Source organism: Hydra vulgaris, chromosome 08 (genome assembly GCF_038396675.1).
Source record: "Hydra vulgaris chromosome 08, alternate assembly HydraT2T_AEP".
Taxonomy (NCBI): Eukaryota; Metazoa; Cnidaria; class Hydrozoa; order Anthoathecata; family Hydridae; genus Hydra; species Hydra vulgaris.
The window spans coordinates 12,558,029-12,582,572 of record NC_088927.1 but is presented as its reverse complement, the minus strand read 5'-3'; the positions used below and the strand labels follow the sequence as shown (position 1 = coordinate 12,582,572).

Genomic DNA, 24,544 nt, shown 5'->3' with positions numbered 1-24,544 from the left:
TACTTAAAAATTTTTTTAACATATACTTCATCGTGAATAGTTATACAAATTTTTGTTTTTCTTCAATGTTTTTGAAAACTGAGTCTAAGAAACTAGCATCATCAATTTTGAAAACTTTTGATGTTATGCGTGTCAAAGTACTAACTGATGGCAATTGAAAATCGTTTCTTAGTTTATTGTATAAAGCACGAGATGTTGAAAAATATTCAAAACTACGTATAATTGTATCTGATTCATACATTTTTTTCCAATAAGTTTTGCAGACATAACTGATATTTGTTGCTGAATAATGTTTTTCTTATAATCTATTTCCATGACATTTAAAAAATGTAGTTTTTCCTCAAACTTTGACCAAGAATCAACAATATTTATGATTTTTACACAAACTTTTTATAAAACATTTTATTCCACAATGAAATGTTTCAAAATGTAAGTTCTCAAAAATTTTAACAAGAAATAAAGGAATACCATCATAAAACGTAATAGATTGAACATTGATTGTTTTTTCAATCATATAAATATATATATATATATATATATATATATATATATATATATATATATTATATAACTCCTAACACTCTAAGGAGTTTACAAGTAAGTAAAAATACAGTGTTTTAAAATTATTTACAAAAATTTATAATTTAAAAAACATTAATAATACAAAGTTATTGGAAATATAAAAGAATAAACAAGATTAAGTTAAAAAAGTTAAAAATTCTCAAGCAAGTTTTTCAATGTGAGCTTTTCACCTTGGCAATTTTTAGAATATTAAAATAGGCCACCAGTTACGGCTTACGGTTGCGCGATGAATAGGCCTTCAGTATAGTTCGCCTTGCTGCCGTCCAATAGATCTGTTCCCAGTCCGGTTGCCGTAAACTTATTGCATCGCATCCCGGTATCGCTCAAGGGGTGATAGTGATTGTTTACAATTTTATTAAAGCTTTTGACTGTAAATTCTTTTAAAGTAATGTCTCTACTTTATTGCTCAAATGATTTAGAAGAAAATAAATTTGATGAAAATTTGTGTGCTAGTAATGAAAATTTAGCTTTAGTTTTAAAAACAAAGAAATATTCTTCCAAACAAATTACAGACACTATGACTGAAGATGACTTTTTAAAATGGAATCTGACCTACAAGACTTTTTATCAAAAAGATTAATTAATCAAAACGGAAATAAAGCAACTTTAGAAAAGAATGCTTACTATGCTTATTGCCTGAACTTGCAAGCTCAAGTGCAGAGTGCTCAGAATGAAGAAAATGAATTTAAAAATGACAAGTTGAACAAAAGAAAAACTTCATCAAAATTAATTGTAGACCCGAAATCCTTAACTTATGGTTGGGTTATTGGTCTTTCGCTATTCCCAGATGAAACATATGCAGAAGTTCAGTTATATTTAAACAAAAGAAATGCTAGAAAAGCATTTAGAAGTGGCAAAAGTTTATTTAAATCAGACCATCTTTCCAATATTCGGTATCACAATATCAACTCTGACTGTAAGTAATGCTACACTGCAGCTTATTGTTTACCTGAACAAAAAAGCAATAATCCTGTTTATAATGTTTGGGTATTGATTAAAAAAAAGTCAGGTACAATAAAATCTGCAGATTGCAATTGTGCAGCTGGGTATGTTTATTAAAATTTATTTCAAAGTAATATGTTTTTGCTAAATTAAATTTTTTTACAATTTTTTGGTTTTATGTCAGTCTGAATAATTAACTTTATTTTATTGATAAATAAATATTATTTCAAAATCTTTGTTATGGATCCTAGTTTAAAGAAAGACTTATTGCTGCAAATATTTTGAAACTTTTTATATTGATAGAAAGATTTTAATAATTTAATTATTAAATTTGTTTTTTCATTTGTTTTCTGCAATTTTTACTTTGTAAAAATATACTATTTTAATTTTAGAATCTCTGGTTGCTGTAAACATGTTGGTGCACTTTTATGGTATGTTGAACATAGTGTAAAGATTGGTGATAATAAAACATGTACATCGAAACCTCTCGAATGGCTCAAACCATCAAAAAAAGTTCAAAAACTCTATGGACCATCAATGCTAAATGTAATTGAAATAGTAAAACCTCTATTAAAAGATACCTTAATGTTTACAAGAAAAAGACTTTCAAATCGTTTAAATTTTGATCCACGAGCCATAAATCAACGAGAAGTTTCCATGGCAAAGGAAGATGTAGATTCTTTGGCACAGATAACAAGTTATAATTGTGTATATGTCATGCTTATGCAAAAAAAAAATGTTGTTCCTGTACCTGATATTTCCAATGTTGCTCAAGAAATTTTAGAAAAAGAAAGTTAAAACCTCCTTGCATCCATCTCTCCCTAAAACACCTTATGAAGTTGTAACTTATTTAGATTGTAAGATTACATATAAAGTTTTATTGATGCAGTTAGCTACAAATTTTGACAAAATTTCTGAACTAGAACATTTAACAAGAAAGCATTCATGTAATAATGATTGGCATAAACACCGCAAAGGCAGGCACCGCATGCATCAAAAGTTTATAGTGTTGTTTGTAAAGTAAATAATGATCTAGAGATTTTATGTCCAGAAAAAATAACATCCACTATCATTGGCGTATTATGTAAGTCAAAAGGTTTTAAAACGAAAGCTACTTCCTTGGGATTACGTCATGAAAAAGATGTACTCGAAGCATACTTAAAAAAAAAAAAAAAAAATCATAGATTTATGAAAGTGACTGGGTGTAGTTTATTTGTAAATAAAGATTTACCAATAGTTAGTGCATCACCTGATTCCCTTGTTCATTGTGATTGTTGTGACACTGGATGTGTCGAGGTTAAATGTCCTTGGACTCATAGAGGGTTAACAATTCCAGAATTTGCCGCTATCAAAGGCACATGTTTAATAGTGTGATTCTATTTTTTAGTTTGTCATGCAAACCTTTTCTAAAACATGAATAATTGTATTCTAAGAGCAACTAAATAAAAAATAATTAAAAATTTGAAAATTTTACTAGGTCAAAAAAAAAGTTACTTTATGGAAATAAGACAAGATTATTTCTTTTTTTTAGTCTTTTTTTATTTTATACATAAGCAAAAGAAATACGACAAAGTTTATAAAGTGAAGTTATTTTTTATTCGATATTTGCATAAACATTTCTGTTAAAAAAAGTCTCTCAAGAGCATCATCAGACTTAGCCCGGGAACATCGGATGTCCATAGCTCGGAGTCCTCTCTCAGCTACCTCATTTGTTCGATGCACATTCTTGAATGAGATTTTAACACCAAGAATATGTCTTGTCAGAGCTTCTTGGGCTTTAATGCAACTTGATGTAGTTTCTTTTAAGTTTTCCCAGTTGGGTTCCTCTCTCATTTTAAACCATGCAAGTGACCAAGAACAGCTAATAAACTTAGCTATTTCTTTCAATAATGGTCGTTCTTCAGGAAGTAGAAAGTAGCCTAACAAGACATATATTGCTCTGCTGTTCCACCTTGCTGAGTGAGAACTTGGTAATTTCGTTGGTAGCTGCAGTTTGGGTAAAATATTGGTGTCCAAATAGTGCCTAAATGCAATACCTAACCTGGAAAAATAAACAATAAAATGGATCAACGCATTCATCACATATACAAATTATTGATATTGAAAATAATAATTTTTAATAAAACAAACCTAGCCAATAGCTTATAATCATCTCTCCAGGTTTTTACAGTAGGAGGAGGATGAGGTGTTTTATGCAGGATATTGTCTGATTCTTTCAATTGCGGATATTTTTTAGTTTTTGAATGAACTTAAAATCAGTTAGAGTAGGCGATTTTGAGTGGAAAATTACCATTTTTTTCAAAACAAGGTCCAAAATGTGAGCATTGCATCCATAATAAGGAACAGGCCTGTTAAATAGCTTAGATCTTAAAATCCCTACTACTCCACCAGAACCATCATAAGATCCACCTGAAGTAAAATGGAATAACTTATTTAATTGTATTATTTTATTATTTAAAAATAAATAATTTTAATTTTACTAACCTGTATTGACAGAGCAGGTGTCACAAATTATAAGGGATATTTTATGCACAACATTATACTCTAACAATGTTTCCGTTATCATAGCGGCTAGATTTTTAGAAGTTCCGCTAGTATGTAATGTTTTGAGGCCAATGTACCAAAATATTGGTCCATCAGACTGAAGGGCGATGACCATGCGTTCCACTTTTTTAATCCCATAATCATATGGTGCCACACCTTTTCCATCAAAGTGTAATATAAAGGATAATTGAACAGACAAAGCTTCTTTAAGTTTAAGTAGAGTTGTGACTTGCAACCTTTTACCAGCTTTAAAAATAGCCGATTGATTTGGAGTTGGAATGTCACTATGGAAATAAGTTTATGAGCGAGTTACACTAACTCCTTTGTGGGTTGAGATACCAGCTTCTGCGCTCATAATGGCAATTGGCATCACCTTAAACCAAAAGTAAAATTAATATAAATTTAATAAAAAAACTTTTTTTATTTCCAAAAATTATTATTACTCACCTTTGATTTAAACTTCCGTTTGGGTCGTTCAAACAAAGGCTGAAAATCATCAACGTTATCATCATTTTCAGAGCTTGACTCTGTGTACAGTTGCTCTACATAATCAAGATGTTTTTTGGTATCAACTGCCTGTTAGCAGGATGCTCAACAACTGTTTGGCTGGTTAATACACAGCTCTTTCTATCATCCATTTGATGATTGTAGAAGATCTGCTCTTCCCTCTTAAGCTTTATATTTTTATTAAGGATATCAAATGGCATAAAAAAATCCATATTCGATTTTCTCTTCAAACTTAATTTATAAGCATTCACAACTTCATTCAATTTTTTTGTGATGCCAGCTCTGGATACTGAGGGCATGCTAAATTTCACATTCCAGAGCTGCTCCAAATCTTTTGCTATTATTTGCATAACAGCTCTTGATGGTGGTGCGGGGCGTGTGTCAGCTAGATGGTGATAGTAGCCAAGAATGTGGCGGACTTCTGGAATAGTCTTGAAATTGGCTAAGGATTTAGTCCGTAATCCATAAGGCGCTGCTGAAGCAAGCAGTTCCCGAGATTCCTTTGAACACGGTGGTATTAAGTTGTTTGCTTTTCTCTTTAGTGCTTTTAGCACTTATGTGGGACATATTTAGGTAAATATAATTATAACTAAAATAGAAAATGGAATACAGTTATTTTATTTCTAATCCACCAATAATTGTTAAGCTAGTTTTATATTATATTCACTATTAACTTCAGCTAATTAAAAAAATATCATACAAATTATCCATTTTTTGCCTAAGTATTTTGTCTTATTTCCATAAAGTAACTTTTTTTTTTGACCTAGTAAAATTTTCAAATGTTTAATTATTTTTTATTTAGTTGCTCTTAGAATACAATTATTCATGTTTTAGAAAAGGTTTGCATGACAAACTAAAAAATAGAATCACACTAATGTTTAATATTTGAAAAAAATACAATTGAACTTGATCCTCAACAATCTTATTATAGTCAAGTGCAGTACCAAATGGCTTCAACCGGTTTTTCATATTGTGATTTTGTTGTTGGAACTTCGAAAGACTTATATAGTTATCGTGTTCATTTTTCAATTGATTTTTGGTAAAGTTGTGTTAAAAAATTTGAATTTTTTTACAAAACTATTATCTTGCCTTATATGATAAACGAAGTGATCTCCAATACTGTAGAGTCTGTTTTGAATGGAACTTTGCTTAAAGTTTGTGACAATAATAAAATTGACAATGAAATTGATTTTTTTATTTTATAACATTTAATATTACAAAAGGTCAAAATAAGGGCTGTAAACTGAAAATATTTTTTTTAATTACATTTATTTTAATTAGTTAAACATGAAATATTTAAATGTTTTAAAGTGTCTTATAATTTAAATATTGTTATGATTCTTGTAATCAACTAAAGGAAGTGCTAAATTAGTAATAGCTGCAATTGTAATAAAGATATGGTCTAGCAAATCAATCATTCTCAGCGGTAAAGGTGTTTGCAGCAATCGAAAGTCTTTTACGCGAGCAATTGCACGCTCTACATGAATTCTTGCTCGGGCTATCAGGGAAGTTTTAGAAGTTAACTTAATAGTAAACTTCCCTTTGCTTTTAAGAAATGGTGGTATTACTAATTTAACTTTTCTTGCAATTAAAAGAACACCGATATTGAATCCTTTATCCACCATTACAACATCTCCTTCATTTAATTTTTTATTTTTATTTCGTCATTTTTTCGTCATTTTACACATTTTACAATGTTATCTATAAATTTAAACAAATATATATAATTACAAGCTGACTGGGGCAAGTAGAAGTCAAAATGACTTATCATCAAGCCCCTTTGTGAAATACAAAAAAAAAAATACAATTAAATTTTACATTTTCCAATATTACATAAAAGAGTGAAATTATTAAGTTTAAAAAAAAAAAATTGGTTAGAAATTTTAGAAGGTTAAAGAAGAACTTAAAGTTAAAAAAAAGAACTTAAAGTTAAAAAAAGAAGAAATTTAAGATAAAGTTAAAATATGAAATAACAAATAAAAAATTACAAATCTGAAATGTGAAATTACAAATCTTAATGTGTCGAGGTAACCTGATGTTTCGACAATATATCGATCTGAAGATGAACTATCTTCTTGAAACATCCTGCAACGAGCACTGCTTTCCGCATAAGTAACAAAAGTATTATGAAAATCATTAATCTCTGTAGTCCCGCTACATACTTCTTGTTCGACTGTATCAAAATGAATAGTGCTGACAAAATGAGATGTTGTATTGAGTTTTTTTAACTTTTTTTTGGAGGCTCTCTTATAGTCGGTGGTTTACATTTAACTCTATCATTTGTTTCGTTGTATCCTTGCATGTAAAAAGTTGGTACGTTGCATTCAGTATTGTAATAACCTGCAGCGAAATGGTTAGAACAGACCTTAGTAGGTCCTACACGAGCAACAAAATTGGTTTTTTTGCCGTTTCTATCCACAACAGTTCTATTTATGGATTTGGTCCATAATTTTGCATCTTCAAGATTTTTGGGAGAATGCCATCGCAGTATGCCTAGATGACTTTTGATAACATGCCTAAAAAAAAATGAGCTTTGAAAAACGCTTTTACGACTCTCTGCTTAATTATGTTAGTGATACGAAATGCTAATCATTTAACACTAAATTTACTGCAAGTATATATCGTAGTATTATAGTTAGAAAATTGATAAGTATGATTTCATCAGACCATCAAATGTGAAATCATGATTTCATCATGATTGATGAAGATTACAAATAATGAACATTGTCATTTAAAATAAACTTTATAAAATTTATTGTGTATTTATTCATGAAATCTATACATTGCTACAATGTTTTAAAATCAAAACATTTTTTTACAACTTTGATTAACATTTATTCATAAGTTTTTTATTTTAAAATGTGCTATTATTCATTATGCTACATAATTTGTTTTCCTTTTTTTATGCTAAGCTTACTTTTCTTCGTCGTTTCTCCGATAGTTACGGCATCCAAAAACAGCACAATAATCTCCATTAATATTTTTTTTTACTAAAAGCTAACATTTGAATTTGGTATTTAAATTTTTATAACAAGTAACAAAAGTTGTTTTTATCTCAGCATATGCTATAAAAGCACTGTTTTAAATTACCCCTTAGGAAGATCCAGAATGCATTGCGGCAAAAAGCATGCGGTTCCACTGGTAACAGATCTATTGAAAGATGCAATGTGCGCATTGATATTAAAGAATATTAATTAATCTATTTGTTCACAACAGATTTATTAAAAGCTATATTAAAACTCTTTGTTTGAAAGCAATTTGTTGAAAAGATAATTTTGCGCAGGCAAAAATAGGTGTAATTTAACTGATCTTGCGTAACTTAACTGTCAAAGTGTAATTTTAATAAACAATACTAAAACAAAAAACTTACAAAATAAATATTATGTTATGATATACAAAAAACAATTTTCGTTTCAGTAAAACTGTCTTCTCAATAATATACTATAAAAAACTTTTCATATAAATATTTCAATCATTCAACATTAGGCTCTTCGAATTAAAACTTACACGTCATATCACATTAAAATCATAAATAATTAACCAAGAGACGATCGTTTGAACACCATAGTTTTTCTCCAAGTTGAAGTTATTATATATTATTATATATTATTATTAATTATTAAAATATTAATTTTTAACTAAAATTAAAATATTAAAAATGTATAAAATATGATTTATATATTTTTTAAAAAGTGAATATAAAAACTCATCACTTGCAAGGTAAATATTTAAGCTTTGGGTAAGCAAGGCTAAATTTGTTTTATATTAAGACAAAACTAAATTTTTGTATTGGTGTGACTGCAAAACATGCCAAAAGATAATTACTTTACCGTCTTTATCATCTAAGTGTGTGTAAATTTTCTTATCTATTGCTGTTTGATCTTTCGGAATATTACCATTAAATTCAAAAAACGAATCCAATCCAAATGCATTTTTGTTTAATTCTTTTCCAATACTTACGACAATATGTTTTACGCCGTCATCACGTGTTTGAGTCAGTTCAACAAGCAAAAGTTTTCTTACTTCGATCTTATATGGATGAAGTGTTTGCAGCAGTTTATAAATCCCATCAACGTCATACACCTTATAAATAAGTATATGTCCACTTCCGGTACCAACCCATAACATATCACTGACTGAACACAAGCACGTTACCCTGAGATCAGTATTAAGAGCATTTGGTGAATCTCTCAAAATATCGTCGTGACAGCTAAATGTATGTAAAATGCCTTTAGTTTCTTTTTTGTACACTTGAATTTCAGGACTACAGTAAAAAGAAATGAAAAATAATTTTTCATCAAACGAGAAAACAATATCTTCAACTTTTCTTTCAATATCTTCAAAACACTTGATTTTTTTCTCATCATCACTTTTATTTAAATTGCAATATTTGAATGAATAACCCGATGACCAAACAAATGTTTCGGATAATAAAACTGAAGTGGTTACCGGAAACTTTTTTTTCGAAGAAATGGGATTCGATTTTTTTCCAATGAGAATAGAGTTTCTTAACATCCTTCCATTCAAAAAACTATTTAAAGTAACCTTGAAACAATGACCATTGTCAAACCCAAGACAAACCCAATCCTTATTAGCAGAGATTGAACAAATTGAACAAACCCAATCCTTATTAGCAGAGATTGAACAAATAAAATCATTTTTTATTTCGTAGATTCTTAAAAACCTATAACCCTTGGTTTTATAAACTAAAATGACATCATTATCACTTCGTAACAAAACACATACATGCTTATCACCAATAGGAGTAATAGATGATATATTAAACTTCGCTTTCATTTCTTCATATAATTCAATTTTTTGGACAACTTCAAAACTTTCCATATTGATTACGATAATCGATTGGTCTAAAAAATAAACTATCAATATAAATTATAATTTTTTGTAATTATGTATAATTTATAATATTTCAACAAATTTGATTAGCACTGTTATAGAACAACATCATTCTAAAACGTTTACAAATTAACCCACATGTTTCTATGCCATAGTTTTTATTTGATGATTACATATAAAAAAACATGACTGTAGCATAGGAATGATGACAGTAGCATAAACTGATAACTGTAGCATAGAAATGTAGCTTTAAACCTGCACGTTATATTTTTCAAAATCTACAGTGCAACATACGGATTAAAATATAGAATCTTAATATAATGGCGTTTTCAAGACATCAAAACTGTGGATGAATGATCGCACAGAGGAAGGATGATGGGGATAAAATAAAACACAGTGGATGAATTATCATCCTCAAATAAAAAATTAAAATTAAAAGAAAATCTGTTATAATGTTAATTTTTTTTTATGCCTTTTTTTCTCAAATAATAAAAAAATCAATTTACTATGGCTGACCAATTCTTGTAAATACCTTAAATGCTGACGTGATCATGAAATAATTCGTTTATTTTGACGTGATCATGAACAAATTAGTAGATTCTTGTAATCTTTTTCCTTTTTTAAATTATTTACAATTACCTAATTATTGACAACTTGGTAAAAAAAAGAATCAAAGTCAATTAATAAATAAGACAGCCTAATCATTACAGTATGTAAGAAATTTTCACTTTTGTTCTGTTCCTGGGTTGAAAATGTGTTTTCCTAACCCGTTAGGTCTAAAACAGAAATAAAATTGCTGTTATTCCAGAAAAACTTTGCTTCTGTAACCGGGACAATAAAATTTGGAAAATTCTTGCTTTGCTTTCAATGCCGAGCTTCCTCCTATAATATTCCTGAACTGTTAGAGAACTGTCCAGATGTTTCTTAAATTCTCCTAAACACTCTAGAACGTTCAAAAAAACTTCCAGAAATTGCAAGAAACTCTTAGAACTTACAAGAAGGTCTTGAACGTTCCAAAATTAGCTGTACAAGTATAAAAGCATAGGTGTTTCGAACCAAGATAACAACTCGTGTTATTGCAGACTGAAATAATAACGATAATAATTAAAGAGAAGATATTTATTTGATATGGCATCAAGAGGTTATTTGCATCCAGCTGATTCATTCTGCTACGTGTACAGACAATTCACTACGACTAGAGTGAAATAGTATTCCGCAGAAGCAAGTCGTATATGGTGAAAGGCCTACAAAAAATACTTCGGCGTGCTGGTAGGGGACCAAGACAAATCTTGGGCACTGTGTTTCACATGTGAATATTGCAAAAAATACTTGAAGATAAACTGGACATTTGCTTCTTGCTGAGATGTATTTAAATTTATTTCCATAAAAATTTAATGCTTTCGATCTAGTTCATTTCTAGGAGTTTTAATTTAAAAAGTTTTATCATAAGTCATGTACTGTAGGCTTACACATTCCATCTTGAAATCGTTCCATATTTTAAAATTTTCTGTCTTCAAATTATTATAATTCTTATGTATTATTATATGCTATGTTAGAGGTCGGTACAGAGGAGAGAAGTGAGCCATCAAGTTTGTTTTCCCGCAAATTTGGCGATTGAGCAGATGGACCACTCAAGCAACTGCTACTTCAGCATGGTAAACCCAAAAAATCATTGCACCAGCAAAAATGCCCCTCAGATCGTTTATCAGAACATACCTTCTTCCATTTCCCCAGCCCAGATCTGCCTATTCCAACTCCTCCTAGGCGGCATCCTCCCATCCTCAGGAGACAGCAGCAAGTCAGATAGGGAGGCAGATACTGTAGATTTGGACTACGACTTGATAGCATACAAGTCATGGTTAGGAGGAAGCAACATCAAAGATTCTCTAACTTCTTCAGTCAGCATGATGGGCTGTGCTTCTGCAATGATGTTGCTGATCTATTTCAGGCTATAGGTATCGCATGTAATCCTATTGAATGGCGCCTATTCATAGACAGTTCATCCTGGAGTCTCAAAGCCATGTTGCTTCATGATGGAAACAACTACCTGTCTGTCTCACTCTGTGCATCGCGAGGAAGACTACACCAGTTTCAAAACATTGCTGAGTGCATTAAAGTATGATGACGACAAATGGGAGATCATCAGTGAATTCAAAATGGTAGCATTTCTCATGGGTCTTCAAGGAGGTTTCACAAAATTTCCTTTTTCCTCTGTCTCTGGGATAGCTGTAACATTGAGGTGCATCACAAAAAGGACTGGCCACAATAGACCGATATTTCTATTGGGAAGAACAATATGAATTGGGAGCTGCTAACAGAACCTCATTAAGAAATTATGCCACCACTGCAAGTTAGACCTCATTAAACAATTTGTCACTGCTCTTGACAAGGCGTTAGCAGCATTTGAATACCTCTAAAATCTTTTTCCAAAGCTGTCTGAGGTTAAGGTCAGGTCTGGTATATTCATTGGACCACAGATCAAGAAGATCATAGAATGTAAGGATTTTGCAAAGCTGTTGAGCAGGACAGAGAGAGCGGCTTAGAGCAGTTTTGTTGCAGTTGTTTAGGGCTTCCTAGGTAATGACAGAGCTGAAAATTATGGGGAGTTGGTGTACACTCTTATAAAGAATTACGCCAAAATGGGATACAGAATTTCTCTGAAGGTCTATATCTGTGATTTGCATCTCAACAATTTCAAGGAGAACATGGGTAAGCCTGATATATCTTGATAAAAGCGCTTGCAAGGCAAGCGCTTTTATCAAGATATATCGGACTTTGAATGTCTTTTCTAAGCACACTATAATGAAAAAATGATGGGGGCTACTTCGAGAGAGTGATTTACAGTACAATTGTAAATCTAGAAAACCTAAACATTTCTGAACCTTGTTGAGTGGTTTCCGACTGTGTTTGTCTATTCCTTTTTTTTTTTTTACCTAATCAAAATGACAAAATGAAAAAAAAAACGTTATGTTTTCACAGAAAAATAAGTTTTCTTAATGCTGCTGTTGTGTAAGCAAAGTTTGTGCTTAATGAAATCATTTTTTTACATACTTTAGACATAAGCAATTGAAATATAACACTGAGAAGCCAGGAACAAAAATTGTGTTACATAGTGTTATCATTATATTGTTTTTAACCATTTCGAAATGGTGAAATTAACTAACTCTGAATCTTCAGTTGATGTATGTATAATAGTTGAGATAATATAAAGATAATATGTATATAGCATCTCATAATAGAAAAAAGTTATAAAAAGAAAAACTATTATCATATACTCTTTTATATATATATATATATATGTATATATATATATATATATATAAATTGTTAGTGTATTCTACAAATAGTGCAAAATCTTGTTAATAAACAGTGCAATAATAAATGAGTTAAAACACTTGTCTAATTTTTGTCTTCTACCAAGCCACTACCAAGTTCAAGTCAACTCTCGACTCAATTTAGGAAATGTTCTATTTATATTTAATAAAATTATTTTTGATTTAAAAAATTTCAAAACTTTTTCATTTTATTTGGGAAAAACAAAACCAATTACATTTTTATGGTTCTATTTAAGTACTTTTTGCAATGTTTTAAGAAAAATATTATATAAAATCTACCACAGATAAAGTATTTATATTAGCCATATATTTATTTTCTGTATTTTATGGTAATTTCACATGATATTATTTTATTTAACAAAATATAAACAGATTATTCAATATGCCTATAAGATTATTTAATATGCCTATAACTGAAAAAATTAAATTTCCTGCCAAAGTTTTAAAAGTAAGTGAAGAAATTTTAAAAATTTGAAAAAACATGAATCCAAATCTTCTGCTAATAAAAAAGAAATCTATAAGAAATAAGAGAACCAAGAACATTTCAAAAAGAAATTGCAGCTGAACGATCTAAAGCTTCAAAATAGAAAGTTTGTTGGTTGGAAAATAACCTTTTAAAGTTATTTGATATATCAGCATGCAGATGTCAACTTCCTCTTTTAAACTGTGATAACAGGTTTGTCATCACAGTTTAAAAGAGAAAGTTCACATCATAAGTTAATAACACATTTTCCTTCCAGTAACTTCCAATTCTAATAGTGGTTGCTTGCAGCATTGTTTAAAGTGAAGATAATGAAAAAAAAAAAAAAATTGAGAAAACTTTGAAACGTGAACTTATATGGATTGCATGCTGTCACAATATAATTGAGGCCATGTTATTGGATATATTCTTAGCTACAATGGCGACTACTAGCAGACCAACTATCGGTGCTTTCAAATGCTTTCAAATGAACTGGACTGTCATCAACAAGTCTAGCTAAAAAGCCGCTGCCGATGATGTCTAAAATGGAATGCCAGGGCTTGTGATGAAACAGGCGCGATCGCGCCGCACTCGTGAAACACGCCCGTAAACGTTATTTTTAAACCTTCTATACGCGATAAACAACGCTCGCTCAGATTATAACGAGAGTATAAAATCACGCCCGTTCAAAAGTTTGGAACGGAAAAAATAATAAGTTTTTATATGGTTTTTTTATGAAATATTTGTAAATTAATTTTTAAGTAATGATAAAACTTGTTGATTTAACAGTAAAACTCCGTCTTCTTTAAACTTATATTCTTATACGAAGTACTTATGTAAAATATAAGCATTACGTCACTCGCTTTCTGCACGTTTCCGTTTTGCTGTTTTGTCAGCATTTTTCCGTTTCGCACTAACATAATGAATAAACAGTTTGAAGTCGTTACAGCTAATTTTAATAATGGAATGTTAACTATTTAACCCGAGTGCGTGTGGATATAAAAATGTGTGAATATAAAAATGTGCAAATGAAATGGGAATAGAAAATTACGAAATAACTATAAGTAAGTTAAAGCGTCTGAATATTTTTAATTTTGTAAAAACGTCAAGAAAGATTTATTTGATTTATTGTTAATAATATTCCGCACATCGTTTATAATAAAAATAAATTTTCATCATGGAGATTTTTTTAAGTTCATTTTTATGTAGTTTAAATAAAGAATTATAAAAAAGTATTTTTAATAATTATTAGTTAATTTACGAAAAAAATTAATTATTAAAAAAATATCAAGAAATATAAAAACCGTTAATCGTAAATATTAAGTTAACAGCGTTTTAAATACGTATCAAAACAACGAAAGCAAAAAATTTTAGCCACGAATTTATTCTTTAAAACTATTATAAGAATTTATTAAGCACTTGTGTTTTTGTTCGGTTGCCTTTTTTTTACCATTGATAGTTTAAAAAAATAGCGATCTGGGGCTAATAAAAAACAAGAAGTTAGTATAAAATACTACATTGTTGAAGTAGTATAAATGCGCTGTTGTAGATAATACTTCAAACATTGACGATTAAAGTCGTATATTAAATAGAAAGCTTTTTATAAACACAGTCTTCCGCAATTTTTAAATTTCAAAATCGCTCTCGCGGCCCTGACCCCGAGTGCGCATAATTGCGCTAGATGACAACGTATTATAATTTTACGAGCATGATATAACACGCTTGGCGATTTTTTTCATCACAAGCCCTGGAATGCCTTATGGTTTACGACAAGAGACAATCTCATTTTGTAAGACTGCAATCAGAGATAAATTTCCGCGAAAAGATTAAAGAGATTTTGTTCCGTTTCTTTTTCTTGGCAGAGAAACTGATGGCAAGCTATGTCTTTGTGCACGAGGTGCCCTGCACAATGCAAGATGGATGGCTATTGCATCAATATTATTAAGATATGCCTCTTCAGAGATGCCTTAAAGCATCCAGTGCTTTAAAGTGACACTTAGGGTACTTTTCAGAGCATCTAGCACCACTTGCTCTGTAAATATTCCGGGACATAAGTAGGAAAGTTAACCTACTCAAGGCTGTTGATGACATAACAGAGCGAGGCATTGCTCTCATTCAAAGTAACAACAGCGCACTGTCAAAGAACAAGACTCAAAAATATTATTTATTGCAGCTTGTTAGCAGCCATTGGAAACAGTTTCCTGTTCCAACTAAGGAAGCGGTAATGAATATCAATAAATAACTTCTAGTAGATACTAAACATTAGTACCGCTCAGCGGTTATTGTAGACTCGATCAGAAAATTATATATTTTGTCATAAACAACAGTATTAGCCAGTTTAGTTCACATGATTACAGTATTTAAAATAATTATGATACATGGTGATTCATTTGATGTTATATGTTATAAAAATCAGTGCTAAAAAATTGAGACATTTTTTTTTTTACGGTTTACTTAAAAAAGTGTATTTTGATAGGGACCTTTAAGTATTGTCCAATTTGCACAAAATATTTTGAGGATACTTATAAAATCATATGTAACATGGACAGCCTCGTGGAGCAAAACAATTTGAAAATTTAATTTTTTTAGCCGTCCTAATATATATATATATATATATATATATATATATATATATATATATATATATATATATATATATATATATATATATATATATATATATATATATATATATATATATAGGGAAGAACATGGCAAGATGAAGGATGTCTTAAATTTCCAGTTTTTCACTTGGTGGCAATAGTGGCAGTATTAAAAAATTGTATAGAGACACTGAAATCCCCATTTTTGTATTAGTTGTGAAGCTTTGATTGCTTACCGCTTCCACGTTATAACTTTTATGAGCTTGTAAATAAGCACTGCTAAAGATTTATAATATTTATAAGTAACTTGGTTCAAATACTACCTATTACTAAAAAAAAAAAGGCTAATTAGTTGCCTTCCTTCATGGAAAGGCAATCGAATAAATTTAAACAGGCAGTCCGGTGCAATATGATGGGACTAAGTTTGCAAATTCGTCATCTTGCCCCGTGTTTCCAAATTTATTAATCTAACCATGATAATGATCCAGAAGCTGTTGTGTTGGTTTAATTAATTATTAAATATTATATCGCAATTTAAAAAAGAAAGCAACTATCACAAAAAAGACTTGACCGCAATCATTAAAGATAATTACGAATATTCTATTTTTAAGAGACATGAATCATGACAAAAAAGATGCTGAACAAGAAAAAATTGATAAAGAAAAAGACATGAATCATGAAGAAAAAGTTGCTGAACAAGAAAAAATCAATAAAGAAAAAGTCAAAAATCATGAGAGAAAAGTTGTTGAAAAAAAGAATCGATGAAGAAAAAGAACAATCAAATATCTTCTAATTAAAGATGTTCTAATTCTTTAATGGAAACAGATGAAGTTTGTCTTGACCATGATGTAAATGAATTTGGATGTAGTACGAAACTAAGAAGCATTCTCACAAAAGAACCTTGAAAACTGGCACAACTGCGTTTATACCACATAAAATTCAGAAACCACCTAATATTATTGTAATTTTTTGATAATAAAATATAATTTGATAGGGAAGTAAGGAACTAAGGCGCATTTAACTATAATTTAAACCAAAAAGTTTTCCGAAAGGTTTCTTTAAAAAATCATTCAAATGTTTAAGTTACAAAGCATTGAGAAGTTTTTTTTGTAAGACATTTTTTTATTATTTAATGATTAAAATTACATGAACATCAGTATAATGAGCTATAAAATAATGACTGCATTGTTTGATTTTTAGATTTAAGAAAAACTTTAGGCATTTGATTTGCCAAACTATTAAAGACCTGGATTTAAATAACCAGATGCTTTGTACAATGCAATGTGGATGTCAAAATTATTATACTATATAAAACTTTTACTGTTGAACAAGAGGACCAGTCTGCTATCTAAAGAAACAATTTTTGACATCAACTTACTAAGCTGCAAATGATTGTTCAGTTTGTTGTATTTTGTTCCATGGTGGCTAAGAAAATATCTTCAGCAGCACTTACTAAAGATTTAAATTTTATTATTTAATTATTTTAGTATAAAGCTATCGATTTAACAATTGCTAATACTGTTCTGAAAGCTATTAGCAACCACATGTGGTACCTCACTAAGAAGTTGGCTCCATTGTCTCTCTTTAATAACAAATTAGAGGACAGAGGCAAAAGATTGCAAATAAAATACTCTTGCTAAATCATTTTGTGACAATAAATGAAATAACTTCAAATAAAGAAAAGGTTGGGGTTTGGTAAACCTATATGTCCAATGCTTCCTGAAAAAAACTATGCATGATTTGACTAATTTTATTGGTGAAGACTTCCTAGTATTTTTCACCATTATAAATATAAACAGTATTTTTCACCATTATAAATATAAACAGTATTTTTCACCATTATAAATATAAACAGTATTTTTCACCATTATAAATATAAACAGTATTTTTCACCATTATAAATATAAACAGTATTTTTCACCATTATAAATATAAACAGTATTTTTCACCATCATAAATATAAACAGTTTTCTCAAAGAACCGGTTATAGAATGGCAAAAATAAGTTTTCTGTCTTTTAAAAATTTCTAATGTGTTATATATTAATGTTATCTAATGTATATAAAAATTTCTAATGTGTTGTATATTAATGTTATCTAATGTATATAAAAATTTCTAATGTGTTATATATTGATGTTATCTAATGTATATAAAAATTTCTAATGTGTTGTATATTAATGTTATCTAATGTATATAAAAATTTCTAATGTGTTGTATATTAATGTTATCTAATGTATATAAAAATTTCTAATGTGTTGTATATTAATGTTATCTAATGTATATAAAAATTTCTAATGTGTTGTATATTAATGTTATCTAATGTATATAAAAATTTCTAATGTGTTGTATATTAATGTTATCTAATGTATATAAAAATTTCTAATGTGTTGTATATTAATGTTATCTAATGTATATAAAAGTTTCTAATGTTTTGTATATTAATGTTATCTAATATATATAAAAATTTCTAATGTGTTGTATATTGCAGTGATAAGAAAGAAAACAGTAACTCAATTATCAAGAATTTTTTTTTTTTAGTAACTCAGTTAATTATTAATTTCTTGACCTAGTGTTTATGTAAGAACACTGTATGGGATCTCAAAGTATATGTTGTAGATGTTTTCTTTTCTTTTTTTTTTTTTTGTAATTCACCTCCCCAAGGGTGAGAAGGCCACTACAGATGAGGAGGCTACTTGTGGTTATAACCCTCTCTCAACTCTATAACTCCGAAACACGAACCTTGACAAACAAGGCTGCTGCGTGGAGAAACAAGTTGAGCGCGGTACTACCAGGGACGTGGTGGGAATCGAACTCGCAACCTCTCGCTTATGAAGCGAGCGCTCTACCACTACACCACTACCGCATAACACAGTTAAACTTACAGAAAAAGAAAAACCTGGCCTTATAAACATTGAGGAAGAAAAGCACCATTGACATTATCTTATGAACCGCCACACGAAAACTTATTTTTATCTCACTCATTAACTCATCTGATCCTTATTTATAATTAAAGCTACTATTGACGCACTATATGACTTTTCTAAAATTATTAAATTATTATCAACTGAAATCTTGAGGGCAGAGTACAGATTCTCTGTTATGATACTGCTGCTTTAAATACAGGCCATATTAATAGTGCATGTTATGATACTGCTGCTTTAAATACAGGCCATATTAATAGCACATGTTTACAGGCCATATTAATAGTGCTAAATATTAATAGTTTACTAATTAATAGTTTACTAAAAAAAGCTGAAAATTACAGTGAAAATGTTTTTTTTATATAACATTTTCATTGTATGATTTTAAAGTTCTAAACCTTATCTACATTTCCTGTAATAGACTTTGTGACAACCAACCCCGCTCTCCCCTATACTAGTTAACGAAAAAAACCAATAGAGTTGCTTTATTACTGTTAAAATTCAATAATAACTAGTTATTGCAGAGTAATTTATAAACTTCTTCCAAAAATAAGTTTTTTTTCTTTCAAGTTTGCACGAGGTTTTTTTTAGATTTTTTTATTATTATTATTATTTTTATTTATTTTATTATGTTTATTATTTAATTATTTTATTTATTTTAAATATTTCTTTTTATTGTTTTGAAAAAAACTAAGTATACATACAACACTATGTTTGTATACTTTGCTACTTGGCTATGTATAGCAAAATGTACCACACAAAGTAGTGGTAGTTAAATTATGAATCTTAACTTAATCTCTAGTACCTTTAAACGAATCAACATCATCACAAGAATAAAAAAGTTTATTTTATTTGATTGATTTTTTAATTGTTATTATTGATTGTTTTTTTTAATTATTATTGATTGTTTTTTAAATAAAGTGTCCTTTTAATTACACATATATTTGCCTATATCATTCTAACCAAATGTCAGTGTAGAATAGAATAATTTTTTTTTTACTCAAAGTTTCATAAAAAACTTAAAAAAAAATTATTTGAATTATATATACAGCTCAAAATTAAAATACAGCTCAAAATTAAAATAGTGAGTTTTGAAAAAATATAAATCAAGACCATAAGAAATTGAAATAAAAGCATCTGAATATACCACATGCTGCTTTACACAAATAAATGGTGATGATAATACAAACAAAATGTGGAAAAAAGTCCTTTCTACTTACAGCGTTTAATAATATTTATTTCGTTAGAAGCTTTCTCAGGAGAAACTTAAAGATGCTTTAAATAAGTATAGCAATCTATATATGCTTCAAATAAATTTGATGGATAAAATATTAGAAAGCCTATAAATGAAATTGATATTGCTGCTCGGTTAAAAATTGATGAAGCTAATTTAAGTTACAGTGATTATCAGATAACACTGATGACAATCTATTTAGTGAAAATGACGAATGTGATGAAGATGGCAAATGGGATGGGAAAACAAATTCGCTAATGACAGGTAAAAAAATATCTTGGACTTCAGCTGAAGTGGCCCTATTAAAGAAACTGTTCCATATTGATATTACAAGTTCGTTTAGCCAATCTAATATTAAGAATTCTTTTAATAGATAGTCTTTTAAAGGTTGTTAATTAATAATAATAAATAAACAAACTAATGGTTCTAAAAACTAAAATTTTTTTTATTTTACAAAACATAGTGTTGTATGTATGTATATATGTACATACATGCATACATATGTATGTATGTATGCATGTATGTATGTATGTATGTATGTATGTATGTATGTACCCAGTGAAAAAGCGCACATGGGATACGCGTGGATTTTTTCCATATGTAACCCATGTGGGGATTATTATTTTGTCCCATGTGGGTTTCATATGGTAAATCCCACATGGGATACGCGTGGGTTTTTACCATATGTAACCCATATGGGGATTATTATTTTGTCCCATGTGGGTTTCATATGGTAAATCCCACATGGGTTTTATGTGGTAAATCCTACATGGGATATAGGTGGAAAATACTACATGTTATAGATCTTAAATGCCACATATCTTAATCCAAATGGTATAAAAGTAGTCAATACTAGACAAGTGAAAGTCTTCTATGATAATTTTTAAAATTCTTTTAATTTAAAAATTACTTAAATAGTAATTTAAAATTAATCATCGAAGCTTTCAGAGAGGCTTAACTTAATCTGGTATTTGCTACTTTATCCCATTTGGTATTCAAAATGTGTAGCATTTTTGATCTTTTACATGTGATGTTTTCCACCTATAACCTATGTGGGATTTACCATAAACTATTAAGACGAAATTTTATAAAATTAAAAAACGTGTTGCAAAATGAATTTATTTTAAAATAAATGCTATTAATCAATACATCCAAAATGAATATTAAAAATATTATTTTTTCTTTTGCGATTTACACGCCGTTTTTTGGCGATTGAATTAATTAAATCGCTTCGGCTTGCATAATACCAAGGTTTTTAGTATCTTCTAACTTTCTTCAAACATTTTCTAAAAATATATATAAATATATATAAATATATATATATATATATATATATATATATATATATATATATATATATATATATATATATATATATAGAGAGAGAGAGAGAGAGAGAGAGAGAGAGAGAGAGAGAGAGAAAGAGAGAGCAATTTTAATAAGGAACCTTATTAGTCGAGCAATTTTAATTATAAGCCAGGTTGAAGTCATTAATGACTACAATATTTCACAAATAATTATTTCCTAATTTATTACTTACAATGACTAACGTATTATGGGTAATTGAACACATATTATGCGTAATGAGCTTGAACCCATGAGGAGAATCCTGAAAAAAAGTGATCAATTAGGATAAGTAGTTAAACAAAAAAACAAAAACAAAAATGTAAAAACCTACTTTTTCAATGATGTAGACGTTGGGTGCAATAGCCACTGGATGCAAAAGTATCTTTACTTTTTCGTCACACACACGGCCTTCTATAATAACAGGCCTTGACATCGCGCAAAATGCCGTAAAAACTGAAGGCCGATTAAACTTTCACTTTTACTTATATTGATATATTTTTATATTAGGTAGGGTGTAATGGCAGTCTATGTTTTCTAATAATAATCTCTAGTAAAGACGGAAATATAAAAAGAAAACCAAAAAGTTGTTAAAAGATAATCATATTTTTCGTATTTCAAATTTCATTAAGAATATTTATGTAATATTAAATAGTATCAATAACAAGCAGAACCATAACAAAGTATATATCTATATATTAAAAAGATAACTGTATTTTTAATTTTTTTTGCTAAAAATGGTAACAATAAAAATCACCAACAATAAAAAACACCAACAAAAGTTGATTCAAGCAAAAAAAAAGTTTTATCAATATATCTCAACAGGGTAAATATATACAAATCCAATCATATTGAAAGACATATAGGCTAATGAGAAAATAAAAAACATAACTAGTAAATAGCATAATTAATTACAAAACTAATTTTCACATAATTTATGATAGCTTTAGTATTTTGGGAGTGGTAATTAGTGAGTAATTCTTTAGCAGAATATTAGAATATACTCTGCATTGTTTTTTTGTGATTTTAAATTAATATTTAGCAGTAATGAACTAAAACTGAGTAACACAAAATGTTCTGTATAAAGGGTCAGTAGCACCTTGAAAAAAAAAAGCAAAATATTGACCATTAGAAAAGAGCATCAGAAGGAATTTCAAGTCCGCCTCTGTTTAGGCAATACAGATAACTTCCATATTTATAATAATAATTGGTAGAATCATTATAAATTTTTATTTCGCTTTTTTGCACATAGCCAGCTATGTAAACTATAGCCACTAATGTAGATTTATTAACTGAGCTTTCAAGATCATGTATATTATCCAGAAGTTCTTTTTCATCAGTAGAAATATCTCTAAAACATATGTCACAAGTATGACCATCGATACCATCAACAGGAATGTCAAGTTGTAATATCAATTTAGTAAGTTGAATATTAATTTTTTCAAATACAGATTTAGCGTTTATAAAGTAAGTACCTCCAGATCCCTGTCAAAGCTTAGAAAAAGCTTTTTCAAGTGGATCTGTTGAAAACCAACCTAATAAGACAAACTTTGCTCCATTACTCATCAAAGTTTCTACAAGATCAACAAAGCCATAACATGAATGCGCTATTGCATTGCTAGTATCTAGCGTAAGCTGTTTTACACGCTTACCTGTAGGTTTCATAAAATTTGACAGTTCAGCAATATCTCGTAGCAGTTGTAACTGTTGATCACTAACTGAGTGGATTTCTTTGCATAATTCATTTCTAAACCGAATGCCAGCACCAGGTGCTTTGACATTAACAACATTCGAAAAAAAATTATTTTTTCAATAAATACAGCAGTACCTTCAAATGCTTTATTTTCAATCTCTGGATGCGTTTTTAATACAGCTACTGTTTTTTTGCAAAAAACAGACAAACAAAACTTTACAGATTGTCTCTCTATTGGTTTTGGATAAACTGATTTAGCTGTAAGTTTAGAGAGTTTAAAAAGACTATTACACTCAGTTTTATATATAGTTTCTAAATCACTCCACTTAGCCAAAGCCAGTTCTTTATTGTTCAAAAACTGAAGTTCCCCAGTCTTTTTTGTCAACCAATTGTTTCGTATAGATTCTAGTAGATGCACATAATCATACAATAAATATATACCTGATGTTGTTAACCATGGTTTACTATCAACTGTTTTAAACATTCCAAAAAATCTTTGATTTACACGGTTACCATCAGTAATTATTACCAGTGTCTTACTATTTTCGATATTATTTATTGTATAGACAATTTGTTGACATTGAGCAAACTGAAATTCAGAGGAAAGATTTGCAACAGGTTGAGCTCTACATATAAATTCTGGACCTCCAAAAAGACATTTAATCATACATGATAAAATTGTTTTAGCTAACTCTTCAGGGTAGTTTACTGCTTGACCAAACAAAGCACCTCTTTGGTAAAGCAATGAAGCTTTGACATAGACCTCATCAATTAGTAGTATGGAAATTCTTTTTAATGGATTTAAATTCATAAAAATACTATTTATGAAACTTAGGTCCTCCATTGAGCTTATTTTTGAAGTCAATCGTGTTAAAGTCCTTATACTTGGCAACTTGTAGTCAATACACAAACAATCATATAAACTTCGTTGTAGTTGTAATTGATATTGTAGTTGAAGTTGAGATAGTCCGACTTGCACAGAGATACACAGCATTTCAAAGGCATTTTTTAAGGTATTTAAAACTAATCGTTAGTTTGACAATATTATTACCTTACAATGTTAACGCCTTGAAACTTACATCGTTATCGTCTTGAAGTTGCGCTATCTAATTTATAAACCAATTAAATTTTAAAGATTTATTAAAAAAGCGCGAACACAAACTTTCGTCTAATGTTAAAAGATGAAAATGTAAACGCAGTATTAGGAATTGGCCTTCAGTTTAACAAATTTGTTGCGCGATGTCAAGGCCTGTTATTATAGAAGGCCGCGGTCACACATAATATAATATTCTGAAACTAATAAACAAACATCTAAATTTCTATAAGTAAATTTATTCTTTGATCATTGCCTTTATATCCTATCTTATTTTCATATCATAATCTATTATGGTATTATTTATATAACATATCACAACAATATTATTAAATTTGTGATGTTCAAATATCATATGAACATTCTCTAACATGTTCATATGATATTTGAATATAGTTCTTGAGTATATTATCTGCAAACAATTGACTGATGC

The 24,544-nt window shown here is 29.2% G+C and overlaps 2 protein-coding genes across 3 annotated transcripts in view; both read right to left on the bottom strand.

Moving 5' to 3' along the window:
- Nucleotides 1-8,234: 8,234 nt before the first annotated feature.
- Nucleotides 8,235-24,544, bottom strand: part of LOC105845161 (leucine-rich repeat serine/threonine-protein kinase 2) — a 129,451-nt gene continuing 113,141 nt past the window's right edge. For both annotated transcript variants that reach the window (XM_065803105.1, XM_065803106.1), the window contains one exon: nucleotides 8,235-9,440. In XM_065803105.1, coding sequence (XP_065659177.1) covers nucleotides 8,341-9,440 — 1,100 coding nt within the window. In that variant the 3' untranslated portion in view covers nucleotides 8,235-8,340. The remainder of the gene's footprint in view (nucleotides 9,441-24,544) is intronic.
- LOC136083627 (uncharacterized) lies at nucleotides 21,085-24,420 on the bottom strand. The gene is made up of 3 exons (XM_065803107.1): nucleotides 21,660-24,420; nucleotides 21,522-21,590; nucleotides 21,085-21,267 (listed from the first exon to the last, which is right to left on the bottom strand). The coding sequence occupies exon 1, from the start codon at nucleotides 24,010-24,012 to the stop codon at nucleotides 22,987-22,989; it is 1,026 nt and encodes a 341-aa protein (XP_065659179.1). The 5' UTR covers nucleotides 24,013-24,420; the 3' UTR covers nucleotides 21,085-21,267; nucleotides 21,522-21,590; nucleotides 21,660-22,986.

What these genes read in the sequence shown, in the direction of transcription:
- LOC136083627 (XM_065803107.1), bottom strand. Translation starts at nt 24,012, where the DNA reads ATGCTGTGTATCTCTGTGCAAGTCGGACTATCTCAACTTCAACTACAA.